Genomic DNA, 27,728 nt, shown 5'->3' on the forward strand with positions numbered 1-27,728 from the left:
TGAGAACTCAGAAGTCACCCCAATGCTTCATGCAATCAGAACCATATCTAGTCCACGAGGACAACTTCCAGAGAAGTTTATGAACGTGTCTGCTAATTGTCTTCCTTGATGTCAGACCAGCAAGCCCCATGGATCTACCTCTCTCCACACCACTCCAATACTTGGATTAAAGTATGTGCCACCTTGCCCGTTTTTGTTTTATTTTCAAACACAGATTGAGGGTTTTGAATTTAGGTCCTTTTCAAGGCAACCACTTTATCCAGGAAAGCAGTATGATGGATATTGAATTCAATGCTTATGGGGTGTAAACAATACTTAAAATAATCACATACTATGGACATATGATCTCTGCTTGGTGACTGCTTTAGAAGACACAATATCTGCCCATTTCAGGAGATAACTTTAAAATGTCAACAGTGATAAAAGAATTTCCAAAGATGAATTTTGTAATTTGTTAGGAAGCAACCAGTGATTACCGTAACACACACCCTAATCTAGCCCATTCCATCCTAGATGTTGTTCTCTTGAGGATCCTGTCAAGTTCATGAACAGAAACGTTACAAATTTCTTTTAAAACTTTTGTCAATTATCTTGAAAGTTAACTATTTTTTAACTGATGGCCATCTATTAATGATAAAATTTTATAGTGTTCTCTTGTTTCTATGCACTTAAATAAAGAGGATCTTATTTTATCTTCTAACATCTTATGTAATAGGAAGAGTCTGGTGTCAAGTGTCCATCTGGCAAGCACGAGAACACACACAATAGAATGGGTACCTGGTTCTAAGGGCTACACAGCTGAACAATGAAGGTACCAATGAAGGTGACCTTCCAGCTCATTCAGAACATTGGGCAATAGTTCCTAGATCAATAAAAGTGATCTCCCAGCTCATTCAGTACATCGGGCAATAGATCCTAGATTATTGTGCTCAAGTAAATTTTAAAAGCATGACGGAGAGGGTCAGAGCAGTGGTTCTGCAGTTATGAGCACTGGCCGCTCTTCCAGAGGACATGGATTCATTTCCTAGCACCGTGTGGTAGCTCACAACCACCTGCAACTCTGGTTCCAGGGAATTCAGTGCCCTCTCCTGGCTTTCAGAGACACCAGCATGCACTCAGTGCACAGACATACAGGCAGGGAAAACATCAAACACATAAAACAATGAAAAATATTTCAGAACGCCCCAAAGAGGGATGCCACATTTAGCATCTTTCAAGTAAAGGAATACATCAAACTTCTACCTCCTAGATGACATCATTACACTGTCTGCGTTTGCTCAACTTCATAGAGCAGAACTATAATTTTAGACAAAATGTCATTCTTAAATTTAACTTCTTAAATAAAATATGATTTGTGGGAAGCCATTATATTCTACTTATGATCTCATTTTTTAAAACCCTCTGAGTATGGCGCCAGCTCCAGGCTACAGCAGTTCTTGGAAAGCACGCCCTCCCAGGTGCAATTTTAACAGTCAAACAGTTTGACGTTTTCCCTGCATGCATGTCTGTGCATTGAGTGCAGCTGGTGTATCTGAAAGCCAGGAGAGGGCACTGAATTCCCTGGGACAGAGTTGCAGATGGCTGTAGGCTAGCACGTGGGTGCTAGGAAATGAGTCCATGTCTTTGGAAGCGCTGGTGTTCATAACAAGCGCATTTGTCCTTGTCCATGTCTTCTTGCATCTCATCACTTTGGAACCCAGTGCTAAGTTTTAGGGAGGGATGTAGCTCAGTGGTAGAGTATCTGCCTGTCGATCATCACAGCTTGAGCTGCTAAGAGTGTCTGTCTAGGATGCACAATGCTTTGGTTTCAATCTCAAGTACCAGATAAACCAGGTTTGGTGAGATGCACCTAGAACCCCAACCCTTAAGAAGTAGAGGCAGGAAGGGCTGTAAGTTCAAGGCTATTTTAGCTGTATAGTGAGTTTTAGGCCAGTCTAAGCTATGTGAGACCCTTTTTATTAAAAAAATAAACTGTTTTATTCCTTCGCAGGTGCTGCTCTTCACTGCCCATAGTGAAATGATGACTACTAAGAACCTACATATGGTCAGGGCACAGAGCTATTGGCATTACCACAGTGAGGCTGGCAGGGACTCGGAAAGCATGCTTAAGCCCAAGCGCAATCCATAGAGGCTCATCAATGGCTGCTTGGCAAGGAAGGCCCTTCTCTAATGAATGTAAAGTCCAATAGAGACAGTGCCACAGTTCCCAAGAATAGCACACCCTCTTCTATTCCTTTAACATATACAAATTTTCACAAACAAAAATGTTTTCCATAATTCTGTATCACCAAACGACCTCACAATAATCTATGCACATATATATGTATATATATATATTTTATAGCACATCAAATACTCTAAAGTAATGCATGTTACTAAGTGAAGAATTTTCAGATGTGCAATTTACTTCTATTTTATTGGAGAATGAACAGGTTTGGGGAAATGAGATAATTCATTCAGAGTCATAAAAACAGAAGTAAAAATTGGAACGTGGCTCCTTCCACTCTTCATATTCCCCCCAAGAGTCTGCTCTGAGGGTGAGCCTCAAACCAAGGGAGCCATCAGGGCAGAGAGTCAGCTGACAGTAACCCGAGGGAAGCAGTAGCCCACACTGTTAAAAGTTGGGAAGTGGATGGTTTTCTTCTGCTTCCTCATCATTAATAAACGTACAATCTCCTTATTTGGTTCTTTAGAATGCAGCACATAAACCAATCGAGGACAGCCACAAAGCCAGGGCAAGCACACTGGCCATTCATAAAAGAGATACTTAGAACATTTTCTTTATATGGACTCTTCAAAAAAATTGGTATTTTGGTAACGCTAAATTAATTTTTTCAGGAAAATTTTGTTAATCACATATTTTTGTTGTTATAGGGTGTGTAAGAACAATTCAAACTATACAAAATACATTATTTATAATTTATAGATTAGAAAACAAAAAGTGTGGCTAAAATAATAAGAAACTAGTAAATACCAAGGTATTAATAATGCTTGCTGTTTAAAAAACACTCACTATTCACACAAAAAAGACCTTCTATTTTGAACAGACTAGCCTTAGAAAAATTAGGACGGTTTTCTTTGAAATATGACTACTGTCAATTCAAACCAAAATTTGAACAGTATAAATCAATGGTAATAAGATCATCGTGAATATTAGCTTTGTTGTTCTTTAGATATTTTTCACACCTTGTTAGAGGGTCTGTTTGTGGCTTTTATAAAACAGAGTCACTGAAGAAAGCCACTTCCCACACAGAGTACAACAAGCAAGCAGGTATCATTAGTCTTTGTTCCTAGTTCCTATCATTTAGACTGATTAAAATGTTAATTTTTACATGTGTGACTAAAACCCACGTCGCAAACAAGCAAGGCTTCGCAGTGTACTCGCCATCGTTGCGGGTGGGTAAACTGACAACGTGTAACTGCACATTAAGACAAATGTAGAATTTAGACAAAGTATCCCGTCTGCTTTCAGATGTAGACTTTCAAACCTCAGGAAGGTTTTCGGTAGATGTCATGCCTTTTAACTTGAAAAAAGATAAGCGCAAATAAGCTCCCAATTGTCTCCCCAATATGTAAACCACATCTCGGGCTGCTGTCTCTGCTGCTCCTTTGAAGTCTCGCTGAAATGTCATGTGTTGTGAAGACCGCTGTGCATAAGCAAGACAATTTGCTCACTTTCAGAATTCTTACCGGTCTCCACTGCTATCTGGTATCCAGCCTCTAGTCTCCGCGATGACCTTTCCAGCCTCTCCGTGTTATCCAGCAGATGTGCCCTCTGAAAGGAAGGGGGAGTCAGACGGATGGCTACAAGGTTCTTTTTTGCCTTTTTAAAAAATAATGCCTTTGTATGTCCTAACATGGGGTGTTGCGGGGGCTGGTATCCACAATCCATTATAGTTAAATTTTAGCAGACAGTTCAGAGGACAGACAACAATGGATAGACCATCCACTTATTTGTTTTTGTTTTTAAAGGAGCCCCTTGTTGTGAGTGGTCACAGCAAATCTTCCTCCACACCACTGAGAAGCGCATGAAGAGCAGGGCCAACTGGATCTTTCCTGTTTTAACACAGATGAGACACTGTGATTCCTATTTCTGTTTAGTTTTATAAAACACAATCATTTCCAGCGCTCACTGGTCCTTTGATTTCTGCAAATCATAATTTTTTTAAACAAGAACTTTTTTATTTTTAAGAGAATGTTTCTTAGTTTGGAAATGGAGACGCTGGCACACAGAACAAGGATGCTACTGGGACAGAATGCTAACCAGCACTTCCAGCTCAAGGGGAACACACGACAACACCAAAAACCAGGAGGCACACAGGATCTGTGCATTATCCCCAAACATATGACACTAAGTTAAAGTCGACTGCTAACACACAGTGCTTTGAACTGTGCACTAAAACCACAATCTACTCTATGGAATAAAATTATATACAACTTTTTCATATTACATCTTATGAGCAAATTAGAGAACTCCAATATTTTAAACTTTCCTTTCTACATTGAGACCTTACGTTTTTGATCCCATGGCAGGTATGTTCATGTTACCAAAATAGATTCACAGGCTAGACATGTCTATGAATGAATTGGTATATGCATGTGGTATATATGTACATATGTTTAGATACCTAGAAATGTATGATTATGTGTGCCTGCATATTTGGTTGTGGGCAGCGTTTATACACACACACACATATACACATCTATGTGTATATATATATGTATATATATATTTGTATACATTAGTTTCTCTTGCCCTATAGTCAATTTTGGTGTCTGGTCAAAGAAAAAGAAAAACATGCAACCATAACTATATAACTTTGTGTTGTTGACAGATGTCACTTAAAATTGAAGCAATGCTTTCTGATAATAATAAAAAAGGAGGTGCCACATGCATTATCTGAGTGGCTGTCGAGTGAAATGATCTACCTTGCTCTAATGAGCCCCCATGGATCTTGGAGATGCAAGCTGTATTGACATGCACACTTAAGCTAATACACCTAGACCAGTGCCTGCAAGCTCTAGCAGCCAGGGATGCTGACAGAATAGCTCGCTTCCATCTTCAAAGAAAGGAAGTGATTAGTATGTTATCATTACCATTCAAAACGTGATTTCCTTATTCCCTCCCGGCATAGGTGACACATCTGAGATGCGGCCAGACGTTAGAGGCAGCTAAAGCCACATCAAAGCTTTCCTTGAAAAATTTTTTGGGGGAAGGGTTGGGGGGAAGAATCATTAAAACAATGCTTTTAGAACAGACAGACAGGACCTGATGTGAAGGTCAGGAGGCGGCAAGAGCAGTCTATAATAATTAATAGAGTTGTCTGATGCACAGTGCAGAAATTAAGAGAAATGCTGCCCCTCCTTTTGGAAAAAATAAACGAAATAAATAAAATGGAGGAAGGGAGAAAAGAGCTTCTTATTTCACGAAAAGCAAAACTGTTGAAGGCTGCAGCTGAGACAAGGAAGAGCACAGGTGTCCTCTGTGTCTGGCACAGCTATTTCTAAATAAAACTTCCTATTACTAAAGCGTGCCAGAAATGTGTCTCTAATTCTGATTCCCCTCATATACAGATTCTGGCAGTAAAAACTGCTTTTCCCTCCTCTGCATACTGTTTTCTACCCAAACAAAGGACTTCAAACTGGTGATCCTCTAAAGAAATATCAATCTGATCTGAGAAGCAAGAGTAACTTTGAATTTTAGTCCAGAGGAAGACAATTTGGGGCTTATTTTCATATTGTATAAAATCCTAAATTCAAAGAAGACATTTAGCTTAATAGAGATAAAGAAATCACAGACTATACTGGAGTTGGCTCTTCCTCAATGCTTATATATGATGGATGAACAAAAGCTAAACACGTGTGGAATAAAGTGTTTAAGCGTGGGACAATTGGGGAGGCTCCAGAGCTACATGGGAAGCAGAACGTCCAAATGAACATTAAACACTGCACAGGCGGAAGTAATGGAAGTGATGGCTTCTTTTGGAGAGTTTCTCCCCATGCCACCAGAAAATCTCCACCCAAGAGGATGATCAGTTTATGGGCAGCTTCCCAGCAGGGTTTCCCTTCATTTTTTGAAACTTCTTCACTGAAGTCAAACTAAAGTCAAATTCTTTTAACAGCTGCACCATTTACATCACCCCCTCAGCTGTGCACTGCCCCAGTCGTGTAAATGAAAGGAGACACAGTACAGCGGCACAGAGGCTGTCATGTGCCCCACACTCCGTCCCAGACTCAGGCTCTCATCCTCTTCTTGGACCTTTGCAGAGCAGGTGAGGGAAGCTGTGCAGGAGCCTTCAGAAGGAGCTCAGTTTGTGTGAGGCGCTGTGAAAGGGGAAATACTGGGGACGCAGGATTCCAACCGCTTGGTGTACACAGCCAACGCCAGATCAGCTCCCTCTCCGCTAAGACCCTGCCTCCCAGCATACCCTGATAAGAGCATCACGAAGAAGGACGGGCACTCTGTGCTCCCAAACACAACAAAACACAGTGTTTTGGAACAGATAGGTGCTTGTCTTCTTAGAAGAGATGCAAGTGAAAATTGGGGTAACATTCACTGCATAAGCACAAGCAACTCCTGACTGGGAGAAGAGCCCCTCTGAGCAATCTCCATTTAAGCTCAGCATCACCTAATCCATAAGTATTTGTGCTGCACCCAAATCAAAGACACAGTCCACACTATTCCTCAGATTGTCGTTCCATCACCCGGACGATCTCATTCTACTGACAATAATTCCATCACGGAACAGCTTCAGAAACATCACCCATGCTACTAACACACACACTGTTGACAGAGAAAAACAAGAGAAATTATCAAGAATAATAAATTACAAAAGAGATGGGGACATAATTTTCAGCTTTCAAAATTAAGAATTCCTCTGATCCTGCACTACAACGTAACAAAAATCTGGCCAAAATTATACTTGTTTTTGTAAAGCACAGGAATTTTAGCCATCAGATCACTGCCGATTCAGGGACAAGAGCTTTGTGGAGTTTCTTGGCATGTGGTTGGTGTGTGTGTGTGGGGGGGTGTACGTGCATTCAAATCATTGTTCACTTCATCAACCTTTGAACATTCAGATTCCTCAGCAAAGGATAAGGATCTCTAAATACACAAAACAGTCCACCTCCCAGGGAAACCATGTTTATGTCATCACTCATTCAGAGAGTAATCAACAGTGTAACTAATTATACTGATTTAGTATATACGTACATACACATACTTCCATGTTGGAAAGGAAAAGGCAAACCCAAAGTAAAGAGGCTATTGGTAGACCTTCTCCCTCCGCCTCCCCTGGCACTGTCACTTTGGCTAAGCTAGGAGCTCACTCCCGCATTTCAATCAACCACTGCTCACAAGCTTAGGAAACATCTCCGACACCCACAGAACAGCAGCTCACCATCGGAACCACCCAGGAAAAGCTGCACTCAGTGCGTTCAACCAAACGACTGTGACTGCTGGGAGCAAGAGGACTATTCTATGACCTTGTGGGAAAACAGAACTCAGCGTTACTAAATAAAAAGTGATTGTCTCCAAAAAGTTGAATCGAAGCCTTGGTGGGTTTGGCCTTGGTGGAAGACAACAGCACTACCCTGAATCATTTGGCCACAGTGACAGGCACTGCTGCAGGGACTTATGAGGCCCCTGAAGAGCCTGGAGCAGCAGGCAGAAAAAGGAGAACTCCTTTGGGGGCTGTTTCCTACAGAGAGGAAAGTGCTTAACAGTGGAACAAGATTGCTGCTCTCAGGTGTCCTGGACAAGGGCAAGGGTATTTACAGTGCACAAGTTCCCTGTGGTACCTTATGTGGGACCCTGGAGTCCAGGGGTGGGTGGTGTCTCAGTAAAGTAAACCAGGATCAGAAAAGAAAATAAAGTCATAGTAACTTCATTGAGAAACGAACACAAATAAACAAATCTGAAACACCCACAAACAATGACATTCTGCATAGTTTTAAGATATGCCTCTATTGTCCCTCTTTTTTGTTGTTGTTTTTTTTTTGGCTTTAAAATATTAATTTTCTCTTAATGTCAGCAAAGATGAGTGAGGGCCTTGCAACAAGGCACGAAGCACAGTTGCTCTGAGGAGATGCTCAGAGCAGATTTCTCAAGTCGTCAGGTCAATAGTTTTGTCAAGGGAACACTTCCCTGGAAAAATGAATCCAAGATCCACTTCGGATTTAAAAAATAAATTTTATAAGAAAAAGCAGAACTAAGGAGAAAAAAAAGGAACTGGAAAATACTTACCTCTTCACGTAATTTTATCAACTGCAACATGAATGCACCAAAAAAAAAAGATAAAAAGGGAAGACACGGCAGAAAGAAGGATCAGCTGTGTGACAGGATACAGAATTAACATTGACAATTCATCTGTTTACATGTTTAGCATTTAGAAATCACAGACAAACACATTAAAGGAGCCTAAGCACAGACTACATGCAGAGGGTTTGAACAAATAAAGATCACTTTCTCACACTGTCACATTAAACAAAGAGACTAGTGTGAATTTTTCTTTTAAAGTACATCTAAGAACCATCATGAAATAAAGGGGAGCGACTTCATAGAAGTCTATATTATAAAAAAGAAAACAAGTTTACCACGTCTCTCTTCTAAGAATGCACCATTAGAGAGGCTGTGTATATACACGATTTCAGGATGTTGCTCTATTTGGAGACTTGACAACTGACTTCAGATTTTACCAACAAATGAAAATGACCAGTAGTTCGTGCTTTGGCTCCGTTAAGTATTTAAAATAACAACAAAGATAACCTACTATTATTTTCTGGGTCAATGCCATACTTGCACCCATTGTAATGACAGGCTGCATTGGGTTAACACTATTTCAGCTGAGAATCAACAAAAGCATGTATAAAGTAGCTATCAGAGGAGTTAATGTCAAGACTTGTGCTTTTTCTTAAATAGTACAGCACTTACGGGGTGTGTTTTTATTTGACTTTTTGTTTCTTTATTTTCTAGTAATCTTAATCTTCCAAACTGGGACATATCAAAACAAGACACCCTTTTCCTGTGTTTGTACTGTGGTTCGTTTTCACTCAAGTCAAATCAAAAGCCACTCTTTTATTTGTTAGTCAATTCTCCCACTGTGGCATTTTAATCCCCTACTTTTCCTCATTTTCCTGACAGTAACAGATGTGGAAAGCCCCTACAAACCAAGAATCTATGAAACCATACACCTGGCCCATTCTCGGTATGTTTGACATCATTCTAAAACACAAACATCACTGCCCTGGTAATACTACCACGGTTTCTACTATGAACGGAATAGGAGCCCGGGCCACAACAGACCGAGTCACATTCTAGGTCTGAGCCTTGCATCCGCAGCCATTCAGGACGATAACTGATCATTCCTTAAACATCCAAGTGCCTGTAACATCGGTTACCACACTTAACACATGCGGGCCAATATGCTACGAATGGTTCAGTGTAATTCTAAAAGTGTGATGCTTAGTTCACCACGGCCCTGAGTTCTCAACACCTAATGCTGATTTGGTGTCAATTCAAGGCGGACAGGGATGCATTTCAGCTCATTCTGTTATTTCATTGTTTTCCTGGACAGTACTTAAAATCTACAAGGAGGAGATTCAAATAGTCATAAACCCTTTATAGAAAGGGTTTAGAATTAATTGTATGGCATCTCAATCTGCACTTAGCAAAATTTTAAATGTCAAACTTTAGAAGTCCTGGTTCACACCAGACAAAAGTTATTGTTTTTAAATACTCATTCCTTTCCCCACAGCCATCCAGGGTAGAGTCTCATCTTTCCATGTGGAAAAGCAACAAATCTGTTCTCCAGATGAAGTTAAAACCTAAACTAGAATACCTGGCCTATCACACATCGGGGTCTTTTCTCTTTGCCATTTGAACATCACAGCAGAAAACCCGCAGACACTAAATCTCAGAGACAGGCAATGTGGGAATTGACCGCACAGCTCTTTCCTTCTGGGGCACTATTCTCCAGTTGACTATGATCCTTAAAGGGCCAAAGTTTAAAACCCGTCTCCCTCTCCAGCAATGGAGTCCATTGGGGCAATGCCACCCTGCCATAAGCAAGGGTGTTTAAAAATGCTGTCCATTTGCCTTTTCAATGGGTTTCGAACAAAACAAAACAAAACAAAAAAAATGTTCTATCTTGTTTGTGCTGCATGGCTGCATTCAAACTCCACACCGGATTTGTAGCTAAGCTAAGGAAAGGGACGTTACTAATCTTTATCTTTCTCCCCTTTCCTTTTTTTTTTTTTTTTTTTTTGGTTAGGCTGAGAGTTATGCATAGAAATAAACAAAGATGGTCGCTTTTTGCAAATTAACAATGCTTAGACTCCACTAGAGGTAGTGATTTGGACACTTTTCGGGTTACTGGCTTTATCATAGACGCCATGAAAGTGTGCAAAACCATCATGCTGGCTTATGGTAATCCACATCTCTTTTTTTGAAACAAAGATTTCTCCCCACAACCCCACCCGGAATGCAGAATTGGATACAAGAGGTAATCTGTTCCTTTGTGGGCTGAAAAAAAAAATCTGGTTTACGCTGGTTTGAACCAGTGGAATCTCTTGTGGTTAAGCCTTCTGCTGTGACTAAAATCAAAACTGCACTGTGGAGCATGCAAGGGTGGGTGGGTGCGCATGCGTGCACTTCTGTGCATGTGTGAGGCGCACCACGTGACTCCCAGAACTCCCGAATTTTTTTTTTAAAGCTGATAACGCCACTGCCGTCTCTGTCCGCATACAGATAACGAATAAATGCTGAACTCTATTAAACGCCCTTTACACATTATCGTGGGTCGAACACACAATTTTCTGAACTTATGATGACAGTCTATTTATTTTGCTAGAAACCCCCAGCACGAAGGAGCAGATTTGTGCCTGGTAATGATCTGCTCCGCCGGGGCTATATGAAATGATACCGACCTTCTTCAGATCTTGCGGAATTAAATTGACCGACTTCACCCCCTGGTCTGTAGCTGAAGTTTGACACACTTTACGCACAGCAAGCCCAAATCGGAACTTAAGAGAATCTTATATTAAAAAATTAAGCAATCATTATCTGTTAAATATTGCTTTACCACAAAAACTTCATAGAGTGGGAACTATTCCACCCTTTATACAGTTAAAAAAAAAAAAACTTCTTTGTAGGATTTTCTCAGGCATTGGATCAATATAATTTTGCATATGGCAACAGAGAGTCTATTAATGTCCAAACAAGATCTCTGAGCATCTTGTTCTCGCCATTGCCACACCTTACTCTGAAAGTCTACGGCTTTATTCTATAATCTGTTTTTTGTTTGAGAATGGCTGTCATGAAAGGAAATCAAGTTAAAAAACTGTTAAGCGCTCCACTCCGGGTAAATGCTGCGGCACTGCACCCAGTAGCTCAGCTCTTGAAGAAATGACACTGCACACTGGAGAAGACACGAAGGTGTGGGGCACACTCTTGGGAAGGGACCAGATCCGCAGCACTTCCAGGTGCAGAGCAGATTTTGACACACACACCCCACCCTTGGTAAATCCAGGATGAGGTATATTTAATCAAATGAAACAGATATGAGTCAGAAATTGTGCAGGAGTTGATCTGGAATGCAATTAAATGTATATTGTACTGAGGACATTAAAGATACTCTTGAAAAATCCTTAATTGAACAAACAGTGGCATTCCCAATCATGGTAGATGTATAAATACACCCCCAAAGTAAATTATTGTTACTGATAGTCAGCTAGAAGATTGCAGCTACGCGCATCAACAGTCGGCTGTAGATGTCTAACAGGACTGGCCACAAACGCCACAGAGATGGAGCTGATTGCTACTGTGTTCGTGCCTGTCCAGAGCGTCACAAGGAGCCACTGTCTGGAGCTGTGCACAAGGCACTAGGAATGAAGTCAGCACTTTATATGCTTGCAGTCACAGTTACTGGCTGTTATTTTGTTTTTCTCCTTTCAATCACTCTTGATTTTTAGTTGACAGATATATGCTAATTTAAGTGACTATGACTAATTTTGTTTATACCCAAGTTTTATGTGTATATTAAAAGTGTTTCATATACAACAAAAAGGCCTCAAAGCCAGTGCTTCAACAGTCAGCATGAACATAAACTTCTCTCTGGGCAGAAGAGAGCTTCTTATATAGATCGTGGGTAGTCCTTCCACCCACAACACCCACCTTAGCTTCTGCTCTGTACAAATGTATATGGAAGAGCCCATTAAAACCTTTTCTGTAGAGACACTCTGCTTTGACTGCTGAGTCAGGGCAACACTGATAGAGAATAAAAGTTATTTTCAAGTGACGTCTGAAGCCAGTGGTTAAGGGCGTGCTCATTTAAATTCCTATATTACGACAAAGACCGTCAACACAGGACTTAATGACTTCATCGTGTCACGGAGATTCTGCTCTGCAAGGTAACAAATTATCCAAAAAGCTTAGCATGATCTCTGTGAATGTTCACAGCTCATTCAAATGTGAGGCTGGAAAGTCCACGGAGCTGTAGCCGACCATCTCCACACCCTCACAACAGCAATCCGCTGTGCCGTATTTACTGGACTGGCAGCTCCTTACCAGTTTCAGGGCCAGCACTTTCAGAACTTGTGAGTTTCATTCAGATAAGTCTAGGGGAAATCTTTGCATAATCACTTTAAAGTGACAGGATATAACTTGAAAAATTCAAAAATTATGAGCTCAAATCTATTTTTGTGGAATATTTTTCTTTAGGCATTTACTTATATGTATGTAAGGCTAATATTTTAGGTGCATTAAATGTCCCTTAAGAGAAGCGAACAAGGTGTAAAAAGGATCCTGTCAGAGAACTACAGCATCATCAGAACACGCAGCCTGGGTTAGGCAGGAGGAGCCCCTCCCTTCTGTCCATTCTCCAGCAGCTGCTCAGACTGGGAAAGTCTACAGCTTCCAAAGGAACTGACAGGGAAGCTGCACGTACACTCTTTTGTTTGTTGTTTGTTTTCTTTTGCAAAGAAGATAATGCTTTTTCTTTTTTACAGTAGTTAGAGAAGAAAATTGTGATTCATTCCAAGAGTCATGCATAATCCAAACCTCACTATAAAAAGGCAGAAATATTTTCCTCTCATTCTCCCATTTTTTAACCTCTTCTGAGTAAACCCCCTCCCAATATTACCGTTCACTTCTGTTCTGCACCACCCCCGTTAGCTGTCCTCACATTTCAGTCAGGGAAGTTGACACTGCAAGTCAAAGCTGAGTGATGTCTGAACTCAGGCTGATACCATCCACATAGAGGAAGAGGCAACCCAAACAAATGGCCTGCTCAGTGATTCTTCTCCCACTTTTCGGGTGGGTGGACGGGTGCCTTTGTCACACCAGCCTCCGCCCAGGTTACAGTGCTCACATTCTGTGCTGCATAACTGAGTGCCAGTAAATATAAACCCTGAAGTGGGAGGTGCGCGCTGCAAACTCTGCTGGATGGATGGGCTGCACCTTCCTCCAGTCACAGCTGTGTCTTAGCCAGGGAGTGCTTCATTCTGGGGGCAGAGAAGCAACCCTTGGAAGAAGGTCTTACCTACAGCGCTCCCTGCTACCCAGCAGTCCCCAGGGCTGTGAGAGACAAAGTCGGCTCTACAGCAAGCATCTTGAGACGCGCTTTTAAAGAGTTGCACATACTATACCATGTGAACTTACGGTGTCTGCAGCATTAATTCAAAGAAAGTAGCAGGGTGCTAATTAGACTCATGACACGACTGTGCGGCCGTCCAATGAGGAATGGCGGGCGAGCTGTAAGAAGCTTTTAGGAAGAAACTGTATCGGGAATGTGTTTTCTGTATGCAGATCCTGAGGTGCACGCAGGGCTTATCCTATTGCCATTGTCACTACTGTCACCACAGAAGCAGGGCAGGCCTCTGCCTGGGCATGCACACAGTCCCACACTGGCGCTGGGCATTTGCATCTGGTGAATGTATTTTTAAGAAGCCACACACACAATGGGAGCCGGGGCCGTGAGGCTGGATTTCGAAAGCTTACTTTCATTTGTTTGCTGCGAGTGTTGACTTAATTGTGCTGCATTCCTATCAAAGCTGCATTATGTACTTTTTTATTCCTCTTACATGTGTTTGAGGTGAAGACCTTGGCTTTGTCTGCAAACAGCGTGTTTCAAGTTATTCCTTAAGTACTAAATAATAAAGAAAAGAGAAGAAAAGAGTTTTTTAAAAGATGGCAGACAGTGATCACGAGGTAAAGGGTTAAATGTAAGATCTCCGAGAAACATTTTGAAGTTGATTAAGACTCCAGCTTTGCATTAAACAGTATCGCTTCCACATGAGTTGCTGCTAACACTGTCAGGGAGCAGCTTGAGAGCCCAGTGTGCCTGTGACCTCCTTCACCCTCCAGCCACCCACCGGGCCTTCCTCATTAGCATTCTACCTGGTTCTCAGAGGAATTCCCATCATCCCCTAGGAGCTCATTCCGTACTTCGTCACTGTAGGCAATCCGTGACCTTTTCTGTAAAACAAAACAAAAAGGGAAAAAGCGAGGTGAGCCTTAGAAAGTAAACACGGCCAAGCATTCCTGGTATCAAGGCGACCATCTCAGACCCTGGGGAGCCCCCTAATGGAAGCCTACCGGTAAAGCTGTGCAGCTAACTCAAAGTTCCCCAACACAGCTTAATGGAAATTACAAATTTGTTTTAAAAAGAAATACCAATAATGAAAGAAATTTCTGCTTTGTGTTAATGTTCTATTATTTTTCATAAGTAGATTAAAATTAATTTATTCTTCTGCATGTTGTTTGAATAAAACCACTAAACTGGAAGAAACAAAGTTATATAGCTGGTTAGTTTGAAAACTCAGATTGTAATTAAAGCAGGAGTGTATGGGAGTCTCCGGAGGAATTGCACCGTGTGCAATCTAGAACAACCTCTGAAGGTCTCCACTTCTAGGATAATATTGCTGTCACCAACTGTGCACTGGCTGTCTGGACAAGCACATGTATATTTCATCACTGGGATGCTACTCTCCAGGAAGAGAAGGGACTGTAAGCCATTCCCTAGCTAGCGGTATTCAAATGTCCCCAACTCATCTCTAAGTAATAGCCTAAGGAAGAGCAATGCTGGTGAAGGAAGGGAGAGAAAGTGGGGGGGTGAGCAGACAGACAGACACTGGTAACGCAAAGAAATTCCCCAGTTCCTGTAACTAAAGGCTATGAGTCACTGTCTTCAGTGAATCGTGCTTTGGAGCATCCATCCCCTCACCTGCACGGTACACTGTGTACACTGCAGTCAGAGGGACATGGCTCCAAGCCATTCACGCCTTGTCTAAATGCACAAAAACAGTTGTGAGACTGGAGTCTGGTTGTCAGTCCCTACTTCATCTGCACCTTGTCAGGGTCAAAAGTCATTTGCTGCTGACTCTGCTTCTCAACTAATTAAGTAAAACGGTCAATTAGAAAATGGAGGGTGGGAAGCTGTCATGTCTTTCCTGGACTCCAACGATCTAGGACTTAAAGTTCTTATTTGTTCATCTATGGTCTGGAAGAAAGCTCTAGAGTTTCAAAGAACTACCTGTAATCCATAAGCAAAAGGCAACTGGAAGATTACGATTCTATTTTTCTAGTAGTCAATGAGTAACACTGCTCGGTAGCAATCGGCTCACTAGATCTTAAAATCATATTATTTAAAGGAACCTCAGACAAGAACAACCACTGAGTACAGATAATTTAAAAGGCTTGTCTTTCTCAAGTGGGTGCCTTACCTGAAGCACAAAACACAGAAAATATTCTTTCTTTACTATTTTTTCAATTCTCCCAAGTGTGGCACATAACAGAGAATTTGGTTTATTGCATATAATTCAGCTTATTGCTCTTCTGGATGTAATTAAGCAAATGATATGCTGGATCTAGCAGAACTCAGTTTTAAAAGGCTTTCTGGAATATAAATAAACACACACCACCCAGATATTTGTTTGAGGAAAACAGTGGAGTATCGTGTAATTCTAAAGGGAACTCTCCTTCCACTGTGCCTAGAACCTCAGGATCATGATGCTCAGCTGAGTTTCTTCTACCTTATAAACCAGCTCTGGAGAGACTCAGAGAAACAACACAGAGCTATAGAACACTTAGTGATAAAAGAGACAGATGTGTCCACCCCTGCCTGCCCAGAGTCTCCCTCTTCAACAGGGCTTTCCTGACACATACATCTGTCTTAAAATTTAGCAGCTGCAATATCTCTGTGAGGAGATAAATAAGACCATAGCTGCGCTGCAGGGAAAAGAGCAGGTCAGAGACATAAGGCCTTGGTGTGTGGTCAGTAAGGACATCAATATGCAAGCTCTTCAAAGTTCAGGCGTGGCCCAACCAATTTGTCTGTGAACTCACCAGATATTTTCTCACCACAGAGCGCACATGCTTAACCTGGTTCTCCTGTGGAAGCTACTGTGGATTGCCCATTTCTACTGACTTCATACAGAACATTTTTAAATGCTAAGTACAAGGTCGGCCCACTTAGATCATGCCAAACCTCTCTGCCCACTTGAAGACCCCACCATCACAGTCTCAAACCAGCTAGGCAAAAGTATTTTACAGCATTAAAGGAAATGAAAACCTTTAAGACAGGCTGATGTATCAGAGCTGCCTTTTGCATTATTCATTTCATCACGATGGGGGACTAAAACATTCCACAGGATGCAAAAATATCATATGGAGATTGTTTTCTGTTTCCCCCTTTCTACCAAAATACCAATAAATTGGCATAGGTTGTGCAATTCCATTATATTCTTATTTAGATTTATCATACTTCAAACAAAGACGACATTACAAATGTAGAGCCCTGGTTATCTAATCTTGCTCTGGTCAGGAGGCGCTGCTTCGACAGCAGCAATGAAGAGAATGGTGCTCCCATAGAGGAGGATGCACCCATAGTTGTAGGTGGTCTCTGTGAAAGGCACGCCTCACCACTGGGACAAGAGGTAGGTCATGGAGGACGTTTCTGGCTGTAATTAAGCAAATGATATGCTGAGCGTAGCAAAGTGTTTCCTGGCAGGCCCATTGCAAATAGGAATAACTCCCCATGAGAACGGTACAATGCCATTCTAGTCTGCACTAGAGTTTCATTTTCCAAAAATAAAACAAATTCAGGCTGTTCTTTATTTAAGAATTATATTTGGAAGACCAACATTTTCTCCTAATTTCTCAGCATTTGAATTTTTAAGTAAGCTGACTGTATGTCATAACCACAACTCACTCTTTGCAATCATCGCTGTGCTGCTTGAAAACAACAGCAACAACGAAGATGAAATTCTTTCCAATGACAAATGGCTTGTTTTAAGGAAAATCAATAAATCATGTTATCTTTTGTGAAATTTTAAAAACTCATGCTGGATTACTAATTACCTACATGATACTTTAGAAGATTCTAAATTAACGAATTGAAACCTTTACTGTATCCTGATAAAGCTAAAACGTTTTTACCTTATTATTAAGACTATAAAATCTGTACTTTAGCCAAATGCAAGCATGAGAATTTGAGCTGGAAATGTCACACATTCAGCTACAGCTTGAAGGAACCCAATTCATAATGCATTTTATAAATAGTTAATGACTTCTATACATAAGCTAACCAGGCAAATCAAGAAATTGTCAACATTTTTAGTCCTGGTTGTCAGTTACCACTGTCTGCTGGTGTTTTATATGTGGCTGCAGGAGAAGTCCACTGTCTGCTGGTCTTCATGTGTGACTTCAGAAGTCCCCTGTCTGCTGGTCCTTATGTGTGGCTGCAGCAGAAGTCCCCTGTCTGCTGGTCTTTATGTGTGGCTGCAGGAGATGTCCCCTGTCTGCTGGTTCCTATGTGTGGCTGCAGGAGACGTCCCCTGTCTGCTGGTCCCTATGTGTGGCTGCAGGAGAAGGCCACAGTCTGCTCAGTCTGTAATCTACTGTAATGCCTGGCCTATACCATAAAGGTGGAAAAGCTTCACATTGCAATATATCAAACACACACACATGTGTGCACACACACTTGTTTAAGAGCAGGCCTCACTTTAGTTGTGTAAAACTTACTTTCTATGATTTATACTTCATACTTCAAACAAACTAGATAGTGTTGGAAAACTCTACAGAACAGACACGAGAGAACTGTGACAGATTAACAATACATTGCGTCCCCTGTGCAGTTAGAGGGACCAGGTTTATCTGACTACTCTAAAATGACGACAAAAGTAGTTATAAAAATAAAAATTTCACATGTAAAGAGATTCTGGTTGATAGGAACAGGATGCTTGTGTACTGATTGCCTGGTTTTCTTAAAGCCAAATTCAAACAGAGACACTTTTTCAGTTTGGTCTAGAAATTTGGTCTGAAATAATCTAGCTACTTGACCTGCTCTTTGACATTTCCCAATTGAGCTCACTGTGTCTGTGGGCACACATTGCAAAACTGGGAACAACATGAGTTAACTTAGTTTAAATTAATTAAAACTTGTCATCTCTGGTACTACCTGCTATATGACTCTATACGGGACACACTGTATCTGCAAGCAGAATGAGGTTCTACGGCCTACCACAAGCAAAAACATAACAATGAGGTTGGTTTATTACTAAAGCGTATATGAGAATTTAATTTCCATGTCGTGCACATGGCAAAGCAATTGCTTAAATTGCCTCACCTGGGAATTTAATGCAATGTTATCATCAGACCAGCCACATTGTAAGTAGATTTATAATGCTTTCCATGTGCTGTGCTTGGTTGCATATGAATTAAGTAATGATCTGGTATTACAATAAAATCAGCTAGTTCCCACACCTGGCAAACAGGATATTTCACTAAATTAATAGTCATACAGCTATATCACAAGGCATAGAAGAGGAAACCATCTCCAAGGCATTTGACTTGAATCTTACATGGGAAGCAAAATAACACCATGGATATGTACAATGTCACTATACTGAATGAGCTGTTCAAGACAATCTATTTCTAACATCTGTATTACTGAATTAAGACCTTCGCATTCCCATTCAGTCTTGGCCTAATTTCCTTCATTCAGTACTCTAATTACTAATCAGCAATCCGCAAAATTCACAAACACTGAGAAAGCCCTTTATTCTAATCTACATGCTGCAGACAGCCAAATAATTGATACAAAGTGCAGTGTGGGTTTGGTGTAATGAAAGGAACAGCTTGTCCCACTTCCTAATCAGATTGGTCTATAGCGGCCATAGTTAATAGATTTCTCTATAGTCCTAAAACAAACTAAGCATGCTGGCCAGACTTTTCCGTTGCTTCTACCATGTTTTTCAGTCTCCTTATATTTAATAATGCCACAGTTACTAGGTGATACACCTATTAAAACCTGCTATGCTTTCAGAGCCAAGGAATTTTACTGCTCTGAAGAACTGAACTGCTTCTGTTATAGTTAACACTTTGGGATATCTACAGAATGCCATGAAAATGTATTTGTTAGCAAGCCGTATGACTGTTGGCCATCACTACTACCTAATTTATCTGGTTCTAATTAAATGACGTCTCAGCACTATAATGTCCAGCTACTATGTTCGAAAATACATATACCTCTGGCACCAAGTATTCAATCTCTAATCACACTTCTGTTTGTCCACAGCTAGACTAATTTCTGTGACAACATCTCATGCTACACAGTTCAGATAAAGGCAAAGTAAACTCATATGCAAGGATCTGATCACTGGCAACTTGCTCAGATATAAAGGAACAGGGAGTTGAATGAAAAACACAGAGAGCACCCAGCCAGTGATCTTGGTCACATTAGGTCTTCTGAATATCCCCATCTCTAAAATAATGACCTTAATGCTTACTTCTTGTGGTTACTACATGGATTAAATATTATAAACAGACATAAATCTTTCTTAATACTTTGGCTATGATAACCTCAGGAAGCAAGTTCCTCTGAATAGCAACTGATAGGACACATAGGATGCAATGAAGCTGATGTACACATGACTAAGAATACAAATTAGTGCATTCTCCCTATGGATGCTTTCTCAACACACCAAAAGTAGCTTGAGAAAGTCCACATACTTCGACTAATTCAGGTACAAAGGGTGCTGCATTTTCAGGCGTTTTGCAAAACAAACACACAAAACAAAACAAAAAACAATTGACTGTCATTCTTCAGTATTATTAAGGAAAATCAGTTCCAATCTGATTCTTTTAAAGAATGAATAAACTAAGAATAACTGTCCTTTTTCAACTGTTTAGACACTAAACAGTCCTTAAAACCTTAGAGCTAAACATCAAGTACCCAGTCCACATGTTCCCAGCACTTAGTACCAGTGATGGAAAAGTATATTCTCTCACTTTTATTACATATTTATTTACTTAGTGTGTGTGCAAGAATGTGTGTATACACTTGCATGCATGTGTGTGTATATGTGTGTGTGTGTATGTGTGTGCCCATGCCCACATGCATGCCATGCTGAATATATGGAGGTCAGAAAACCATATGCAGGTGTCAGTCCTTTCCTCCTACTGTACGGATTCTAAGCTGAGCTACTTCAGTGATCTGGGAATTTATACTTCCTGTCCAGCATAAACTCAAGGCTAAAGGACCACACTTATGCCACCAGAGAGGAAATACTAACACACCCTGCCACGAGGCATCACCAAGTGGGAAAAGTAATTTAACATGAGAGCACCAGATAATTCTTCATTCTTCGGGATGGAATACTAGGAAAACAGACTTAAATTTCTACAATTTTTTAAAAAGTCATAATCACTCATAATTTTCACTTGTACTTTCAAGTGTATTTGACATGTTTAAAATGGGTATGTATGTTTTAGCTGTACATTATGAGATAAAATACACCACATTTCTTAATTACTTTCTTGCAGTGAGCTATAATACACATGTAAATATTTCTGTGCATATTATGAGATTCTGTGTGTATGTATAAACAAAGAGACTCACACAACCCATATGTGATCCATATGGAAAAAGAATTCTTTGTGCTGTGCAGTGCTAAACAGATTTTTATTTAGACTAGGAATTCTGACTGCATCGCTGCTGCATCATTTAATAATTTGCAAAATGGGCAGCTCCACAACTCAGGTAACTGCACCTCTTATTTCCTCTTTCAGCATTTCCAAACTTGGTTGAGATTTCTGTGTAGCACTGGTATTTCAAGCCTGAGTCAGCTGGGATCACAGCCCCACTTGCCTTCACACACTTGTAGCTTATCACTTTTGACACTGACACTGAATATGGTGTGGCCATGTTAGCTTGTCAACCAGCAACTAAGGTACCTCATTCAGCAAATCAGCTTATATTAGAATGCCCAGATGTTGGTATCAGCATCTGGAACCGGATGAGTATGCAGTAAAAGAAATCCAATTCCTTAAAGTCTTTTCTGAGTACAAAATAAAATAATTCCACAGACTTAACCTGAAATACCACCCACCCTGAAAATAATACTCTGATAAGTAAAAGCCATGGCAGCAGATGTTTTGCTTGTATGAAAGTCATCTACTAGAGAAAGGTCTATAAATTAGTGTAATTAACTCACACAACTATAATTTCTCAGTGTAATATGCCTAGCTTCCCTTCAAAAGCTGTCCACAGCCATAATTTGGGTCATTTACTTATCCAAGAACAAGTGATGCTGGGGGATCCGTACAACTGACACCAAGAAACCATATCAGGCATCATGTAGACCATAATAGAACTCAAAAGTGGTTGGTCCTCAGCCAGAAGATGAGTGTTCTACCATGCCACAGGATTTGGACCTCACAAGGAGAACAGGTCTCCCAATAGTGGCATTCTTCCCACCACTGTTTATTGCACACACAACTCTGAGACAGGCTGTGGTCTTTGGGCCCCAAAGGCAAGGCTAGCTACACTACTCTCCTTGTTATATGAATTTATCATCAGGTCATCCTGAAACAAAACACCCTCTTCCAGAAACAATTAATAATCATAAGCCTTACAATACACACTGGTGTCAACATCTGAAATATTGACAACAATAACTCTAAGGTTTGGGGGAGGATAAATACTTAAAAGTTAAATATCTTATTTGATGGAATAAAGTCTCTGATGTAAGAAGATGAGTCACAGCCACATGGGTGAATGTTAGTGAAATATATTTCAAGATTAATCTCCAAAGGCTGCACCATAAAGCAACCATGATCTACTCATAAAGCTGCAAGGAAAGCTAAGCCAGTGATAAAGAAGAACCCACAATGCCTAAAGACACACTGCACAATTACTCTGAAACTCCAAACTGGAGTCAGCCACCTCATAGATAACAATTCTATACCCATTTCCTCTTGTTTATTTTTAAGCCATGTCAACAGATTTCATACTTGAAAATATGCTGCTACAATAAGGTAATGGTACTCAAAGGTCAAAGCTACATGACACTGTAAATGTTTTATGGATACAGCCAATAAATCTGCACTACATAGGCAATACCTGAAAGTCACTACTGGAAATAATTCTTCTGCACATTGTGAAACTGTATTGTTCTCTGATAGCCAGGCAGAATTTGGGGGGCAGAGAGAATGATGGGAAGAAGGGTGAAGTCAGAGAAGCCACCAGCCAGATGGAAACTCCTTGCAGGAGAGGTAAAAGCCATGGGCCTCAGAGTAGCATATACAGTAATAGAAATGGGCTAATTTAAGTTGTAAAAACTGGATAGAGAGAAGCCTAAGCTATCAGCTGAGCATTTATAATTAATATTAAGTCTCTGTGTGGCTATTCGGGGGCAGCTGGTGGGATAGAAAAGGAATGCCTTTGTAGGTGGACCGCCTACAAATGGCATCCAATGTGGGGCCTGCATTTCCACATAGAGCCCAAGAAGCTAAAAACAAACACACAAACAAAAAAACAACAAACTAAGTAAAAACACCTGCAGCATCCCAGAGCTGTGGGACTGAATGCAGTTCCTGGTTAAGAAATGAGCCAGGCCTGTGGCTCATCATCTCTCACAGACTTGGACTGGGGCTGAGTCAGCCACCAAAGCTGAGGTGGAGGTCCTAGCCTAGCGGTTTAAAGAATTATGCAGCCAGAAAAGGATAGAGATATGCAGTAAAGACAGATTCAGACAGAAACAAAACAAAAAACAAAACTAAACTTCTAAATACGTTACAATGTGCTTAAAAATGGTATTGGCTTAAGAAAGGAAAGAAAATGGGTATAGACAGTCATAGGAAAAATAGCTTTAAAATAATAAAGCCTTTGAAGAAAGAGTAAAGTAGTATAAAAAAGCCACATAGGATGGGAAATATACAGAGTCTGGATTCTGTATGTCATTATGTTGTATTTGAATATTTTGTTTGTTGATGAAAAAAATGAGAGCTGTTAAAACACTCTGGATTATAAAGGTTGCTGGATTAAAACAAACTATATATTTTTAAAATGTCTTGATTTAAAATTGAAGTCAAAAGATATGTTGCTTTGGGGAAGAGGTTATGCTTCTGTTCCCACAGAAAACAAAAACAGAAGGATGTGAATTAATTCCAGGTTGAGATGGACCAGGTTTGATTGGTGAAGGCCCACTGAAAATCCTGACTACAGAAATACACCTAGAAAAACTACAAAACACATAATGTACATTTTACCTTCTCAAACATAAAACAAAAAGTCACTTTGGCTAACTTGTGTATAATACAAGTCTATGCTAGTATTAATACAGAAACACATGTTACCTTTAAAAGTTTATGTATTTTCAGAACAAGGAGTCCAGATACCAATAAAAATGATAGCCCTAGTGATCCAGCATCTCAAAATGCCTCTGTTATAGTTTCCTCAAAATTCTGCATCCAAAACAGCTTCAAGGCTGCTGGCTCATATGGTCCAGCCTCACAAACTACTCCAGCCAAGACCTAATAATTATCCTGATTTTCTAAGCTTCCCCCAAAGACATTAGTACACACAGAAAACAGGAAGTAGTACAGAGAATGATGCCCACATTCACAAGAGACGGTGTATGGGTAGGTTTGGTTATTCAATAAATTATAAATATTTGTCATTGTTTTAGGCAGGTTGGGTACAAGATGTTATTGGTCTCCATTTTTTAAAAAAGCTAACAAAAGAGTTAAATTCAAAGATCAATTCTGTGATATGATATGGGGATGATAGGGAAAAAGCGTAGATTAATGAATCTACTTTAATCCAAAAAGCAATTGTTAATCTCAAAATACTTTGCATTGGTATGGATTTTGGTTTACTGATACCAATTTAAAGATATTTTTTATATTGTATGTATGTTTCTACTCTTGTTTGGAATATTGTGTCTACACAGCTCATTAAAAAATACAATGTATAATTAAAAAATATGAGTTAATAGTCATTTGTAATAATTGAACTTGTACTCAGAGTAAGTATATTTTCAAGGTTGAAGAGATATATTTAGATAGATGGTCTTCAAACACTTCAAAGACCTACAGAATACTGTATTTAAAATGTCTTATAACATAAGACTTTTCTTTACAGTGAGACACATCTGCTCCTGGCAGTATCAATGTATTTCAGAGCAGATAATGGGCACTGAAGAACCTCCATATGGAGTTTGCTTCCCTTATGGCAAAAGCTAGCTATTTGGGCAAAGAAACTGCCCTTGCCCCAATTGCTAACAGTATACTGTCCAAACTGGACCAGCAGGAAAAAAAAGAAAGAAACCACCAAACTTTATCAAAACAAAGTAGGACAGTCCTTCAAAATTCTCAGCATCTCAGAAAAGTCTGTGAGATATATTAGGCCTGTAGGCCAGAGTTGGATATTCCAACATTACAGAAGGACTTTGGGTGAGTAACCAGGCAGTCAGACATTCTTGTCATTAGGTAACATTTTACCCTTCTGGAGTCTTTGATTGAGTTAAAGACTAAATAATTAGACTTAAACATGAGAACAACCGTAACCATCTGCTCATGCCCCCATTCACTCCTCATCTTGCTATGAACAATCCTGCCCTACCACTCCTCAGGTGTCTCCAGGATGCCCACAGACTTACTATTTGTCAAAGGTACTGACGCTTTATTTAAATAACTTTTATTTACTGTTTATTTAAATAACTTTTATTTACTGTTTATTTAAATAACTTTTTGATTTTGATAGTTTTAGATTTATATAAACGTTGCAATGAAAAGAGAAAGTTCTCATTCAAGCCACATCTGGTTTGTCTCAGTTACAGAAGAGTCCCAATATCCACTCTTCTCTCATATTAGATTGCATGCTTCCTTGGCCTCTTTGACTTGTGATAGTTTCTTGCTCTTCTTTTGATGACTCTCAAATTTTGAGTGGTCTCCTCAATTGGGACTTGCCAGATTTTTTTTTCATAAATAATCTGGAGTTCTCTGCTTCTAAGAGAAAGGACACAGAGGGAAAGAGCTATCTACCATATCAAATCAAAGCCGTTTCCTATCAACAAGATGTCACTGTTGATATTAATTTCGATCTCTTGGCGGAAGCAGCACATGTCAGTCTTCTCTATGGCGGGGTGGGTTATTCAGCTCCCCTTAAGCTGCTGCACTCACAATACAAGGACACTGAACTCTATCTCTCTCAGGACAATGGATCTGTAGAAACTGTTTGGTATTCTTCTGTGTAGGAGATCTGACTACTTAACCACAATCCAATAATCAATCACTTGCCAGTATGAACTTGGATTTGTTTGTCCTTCACATTATCATCTAATACTACAAATACTACTTCACTGAATTTGTTGCTTAATTTGAAGGAGCTTTGCTTCAGTGTCCTTGATTTGACTATTTTTTTTTTCTTTTCAGTTTTTAAGAGACAGGGTCTCTCTGTCTAGCTTTGAAATCTGTCCTGGAACTCACTCTGTAGACCAGGCAGGCCTTGGCCTTGGACTCACAGAGATCTGCCTGCTTCTGTACTGGGATTAAAGGTGCGCATCACCACCACCTGGCATTGATTTGCCCTCTTGATGCAGCTATGATATCATCCACCAGTTTGCTCCTTGGCAGCCTCAGCTTCAACATCTGTAAGAATCCCAGGCACTGTCCAAGTCTCTGCCCAATCCCCCTTCATCATCACTTCCTTCTCAATCTGACCATGAAATGCTGTCTTTATCCTTAGGCCACATCTCACTCACCTGAATAGTCTTATCTGTACCCACAATCAACCAAGCATTTAAAACTGCTAAACCACAAATCCAATTTCTACTGGCATCTAAACCTAAGTCAGTGTTTCTCAGCCTTCTAATGCTGAGACCCTTTAGCACAGTTCCTATGTTGTAGTGCCCCCAACTACAAAATTATTTTGTTGCTACTTCATAACTGTAATTTTGCTACTATTATTGGATATGCAGGATATCTGACATGTGACCAAAGGGATCACAACCCACAGTTGAGAACTGCTGACCTAAAAGCAACTGTCTCCAGCTCAAGACAGCCCTGGGGCACTATCTTTCTTCAGTGCACACTCCTCCTGTTTCCTTAACTCAATAGGTGGTGTTACCCTGCACATGATAGTCTAAGATAAACACATGAAAATCATCTTATATTCTCCTTTATTTCTCTAATCTATCAATCAGCAGGCTCTAGAAATTAAACCATTATTTTGTAAGAGTATCTCCACCTGGGGCTCTTTAACATATTTCAAGGATGTCTGTTACCTTTTGCAGTCAATCAATTCCTTCTTCACATGATAAGCCACATAATTGTGGCTACCACACATTTCATCCATTTTTTAAAAAAGATATGAATATATTGGGGAGATAATTCTACAGAAAGACCCACATGTTTTTAGATAGAGGTCAGCCAATAGGGACAAAATTTTACTTCTTTATCTTGTGAAGAAACAAAGACCCCCTTCAACCCCATCTCTAGCAGAACATCAGAGCTGAAGAAGAATCGCAGCCTAAAGCTGTAACTTATTTCAAAGTGACTGTGTTAAACAGGCAGCAAATTCATTCAGCAAAAGCCAGTGTCCTGTGGGAAAATGCTAAGCCACTATACTCCTCCAGCTTCAGAAGCCAATAGCACATTCCTCTTCAAGTCCAGGTCCATCTCATATCAACTGTTATTGCTCTCATGAGGTAGCCAGTCCTGTTTGGATTATGAAGGAGCAGTGCACATGCACATTTCTCTCTCTGTGATTTCAGACCCCAGGAATATGGATCACTTCTGTTATCTGCATGAAGAAGCTCTGCTACAAGCCTAGCATTCAGGTTGCTTTTATCTCCAAGACCCCAAAGTGTACTGTTAGGCAACAGAGGGCACTTATCTAGATTGAACTGTCAGACAAATAGATGTTTGTCAGCCATTCAATTTGTATTGGGGAATATGCCAACAAAAACAAACCCCAGCAATTTGAAACAACAAACCCATCCTCTACTGACAAGAATAAATTGCTGTATATCAAATGAGTAAGAATTACGGTAGATCGCATATCCTGACTGTAGGTGCTTCAGAAAGACAAATATTCTTAGAACTAATATTGCCTGTTTTTTTTTTTTTTTCTGGCAGTAGTGAACATCAAGCAAGCATGCAGCATGTTTAAAACTAATAACTACAAGAGAAAAACAAGCAGGAACTAGCTGTCATCAGAGAAGAGTGTGGCTCTCGGGTAGTTTCAAAGGCAGCGCTCAGTGGCTGCTGAAGGTGACACAGTCTGCCCTCTATCTGAGCCTGCTCCAGGCCTGTGGTCCTTCCAGGGAGGCGGTGCATCTTCACGGAAATCATGAGGAGTGAGACTGTCATTCTTAAGCCTCAACTGATTCTGGCTCTGGTTTTTTTTTTTTTTTTTCTTCCCGAGACAGGGTTTCTCTGTGTAGCC

The 27,728-nt window shown here is 40.3% G+C and overlaps 1 protein-coding gene across 5 annotated transcripts in view; it reads right to left on the reverse strand.

Moving 5' to 3' along the window:
* The window catches only part of Vti1a (vesicle transport through interaction with t-SNAREs 1A), a 313,675-nt gene that overhangs the window by 233,291 nt on the left and 52,656 nt on the right, over window positions 1-27,728 (reverse strand). For all 5 annotated transcript variants that reach the window (XM_050147777.1, XM_050147793.1, XM_050147759.1 and 2 more), the window contains exons 4-5: window positions 14,396-14,473; window positions 3,691-3,775 (exon numbers count right to left, since the gene is read on the reverse strand). In XM_050147777.1, the coding sequence (XP_050003734.1) occupies window positions 3,691-3,775; window positions 14,396-14,473 (163 nt within the window). The remainder of the gene's footprint in view (window positions 1-3,690; window positions 3,776-14,395; window positions 14,474-27,728) is intronic.

Source organism: Alexandromys fortis, unplaced genomic scaffold (assembly GCF_014885135.2).
Source record: "Alexandromys fortis isolate MF-2015 unplaced genomic scaffold, M_Fortis_MF-2015_v1.1 scaffold_16, whole genome shotgun sequence".
NCBI lineage: Eukaryota > Metazoa > Chordata > Mammalia > Rodentia > Cricetidae > Alexandromys > Alexandromys fortis.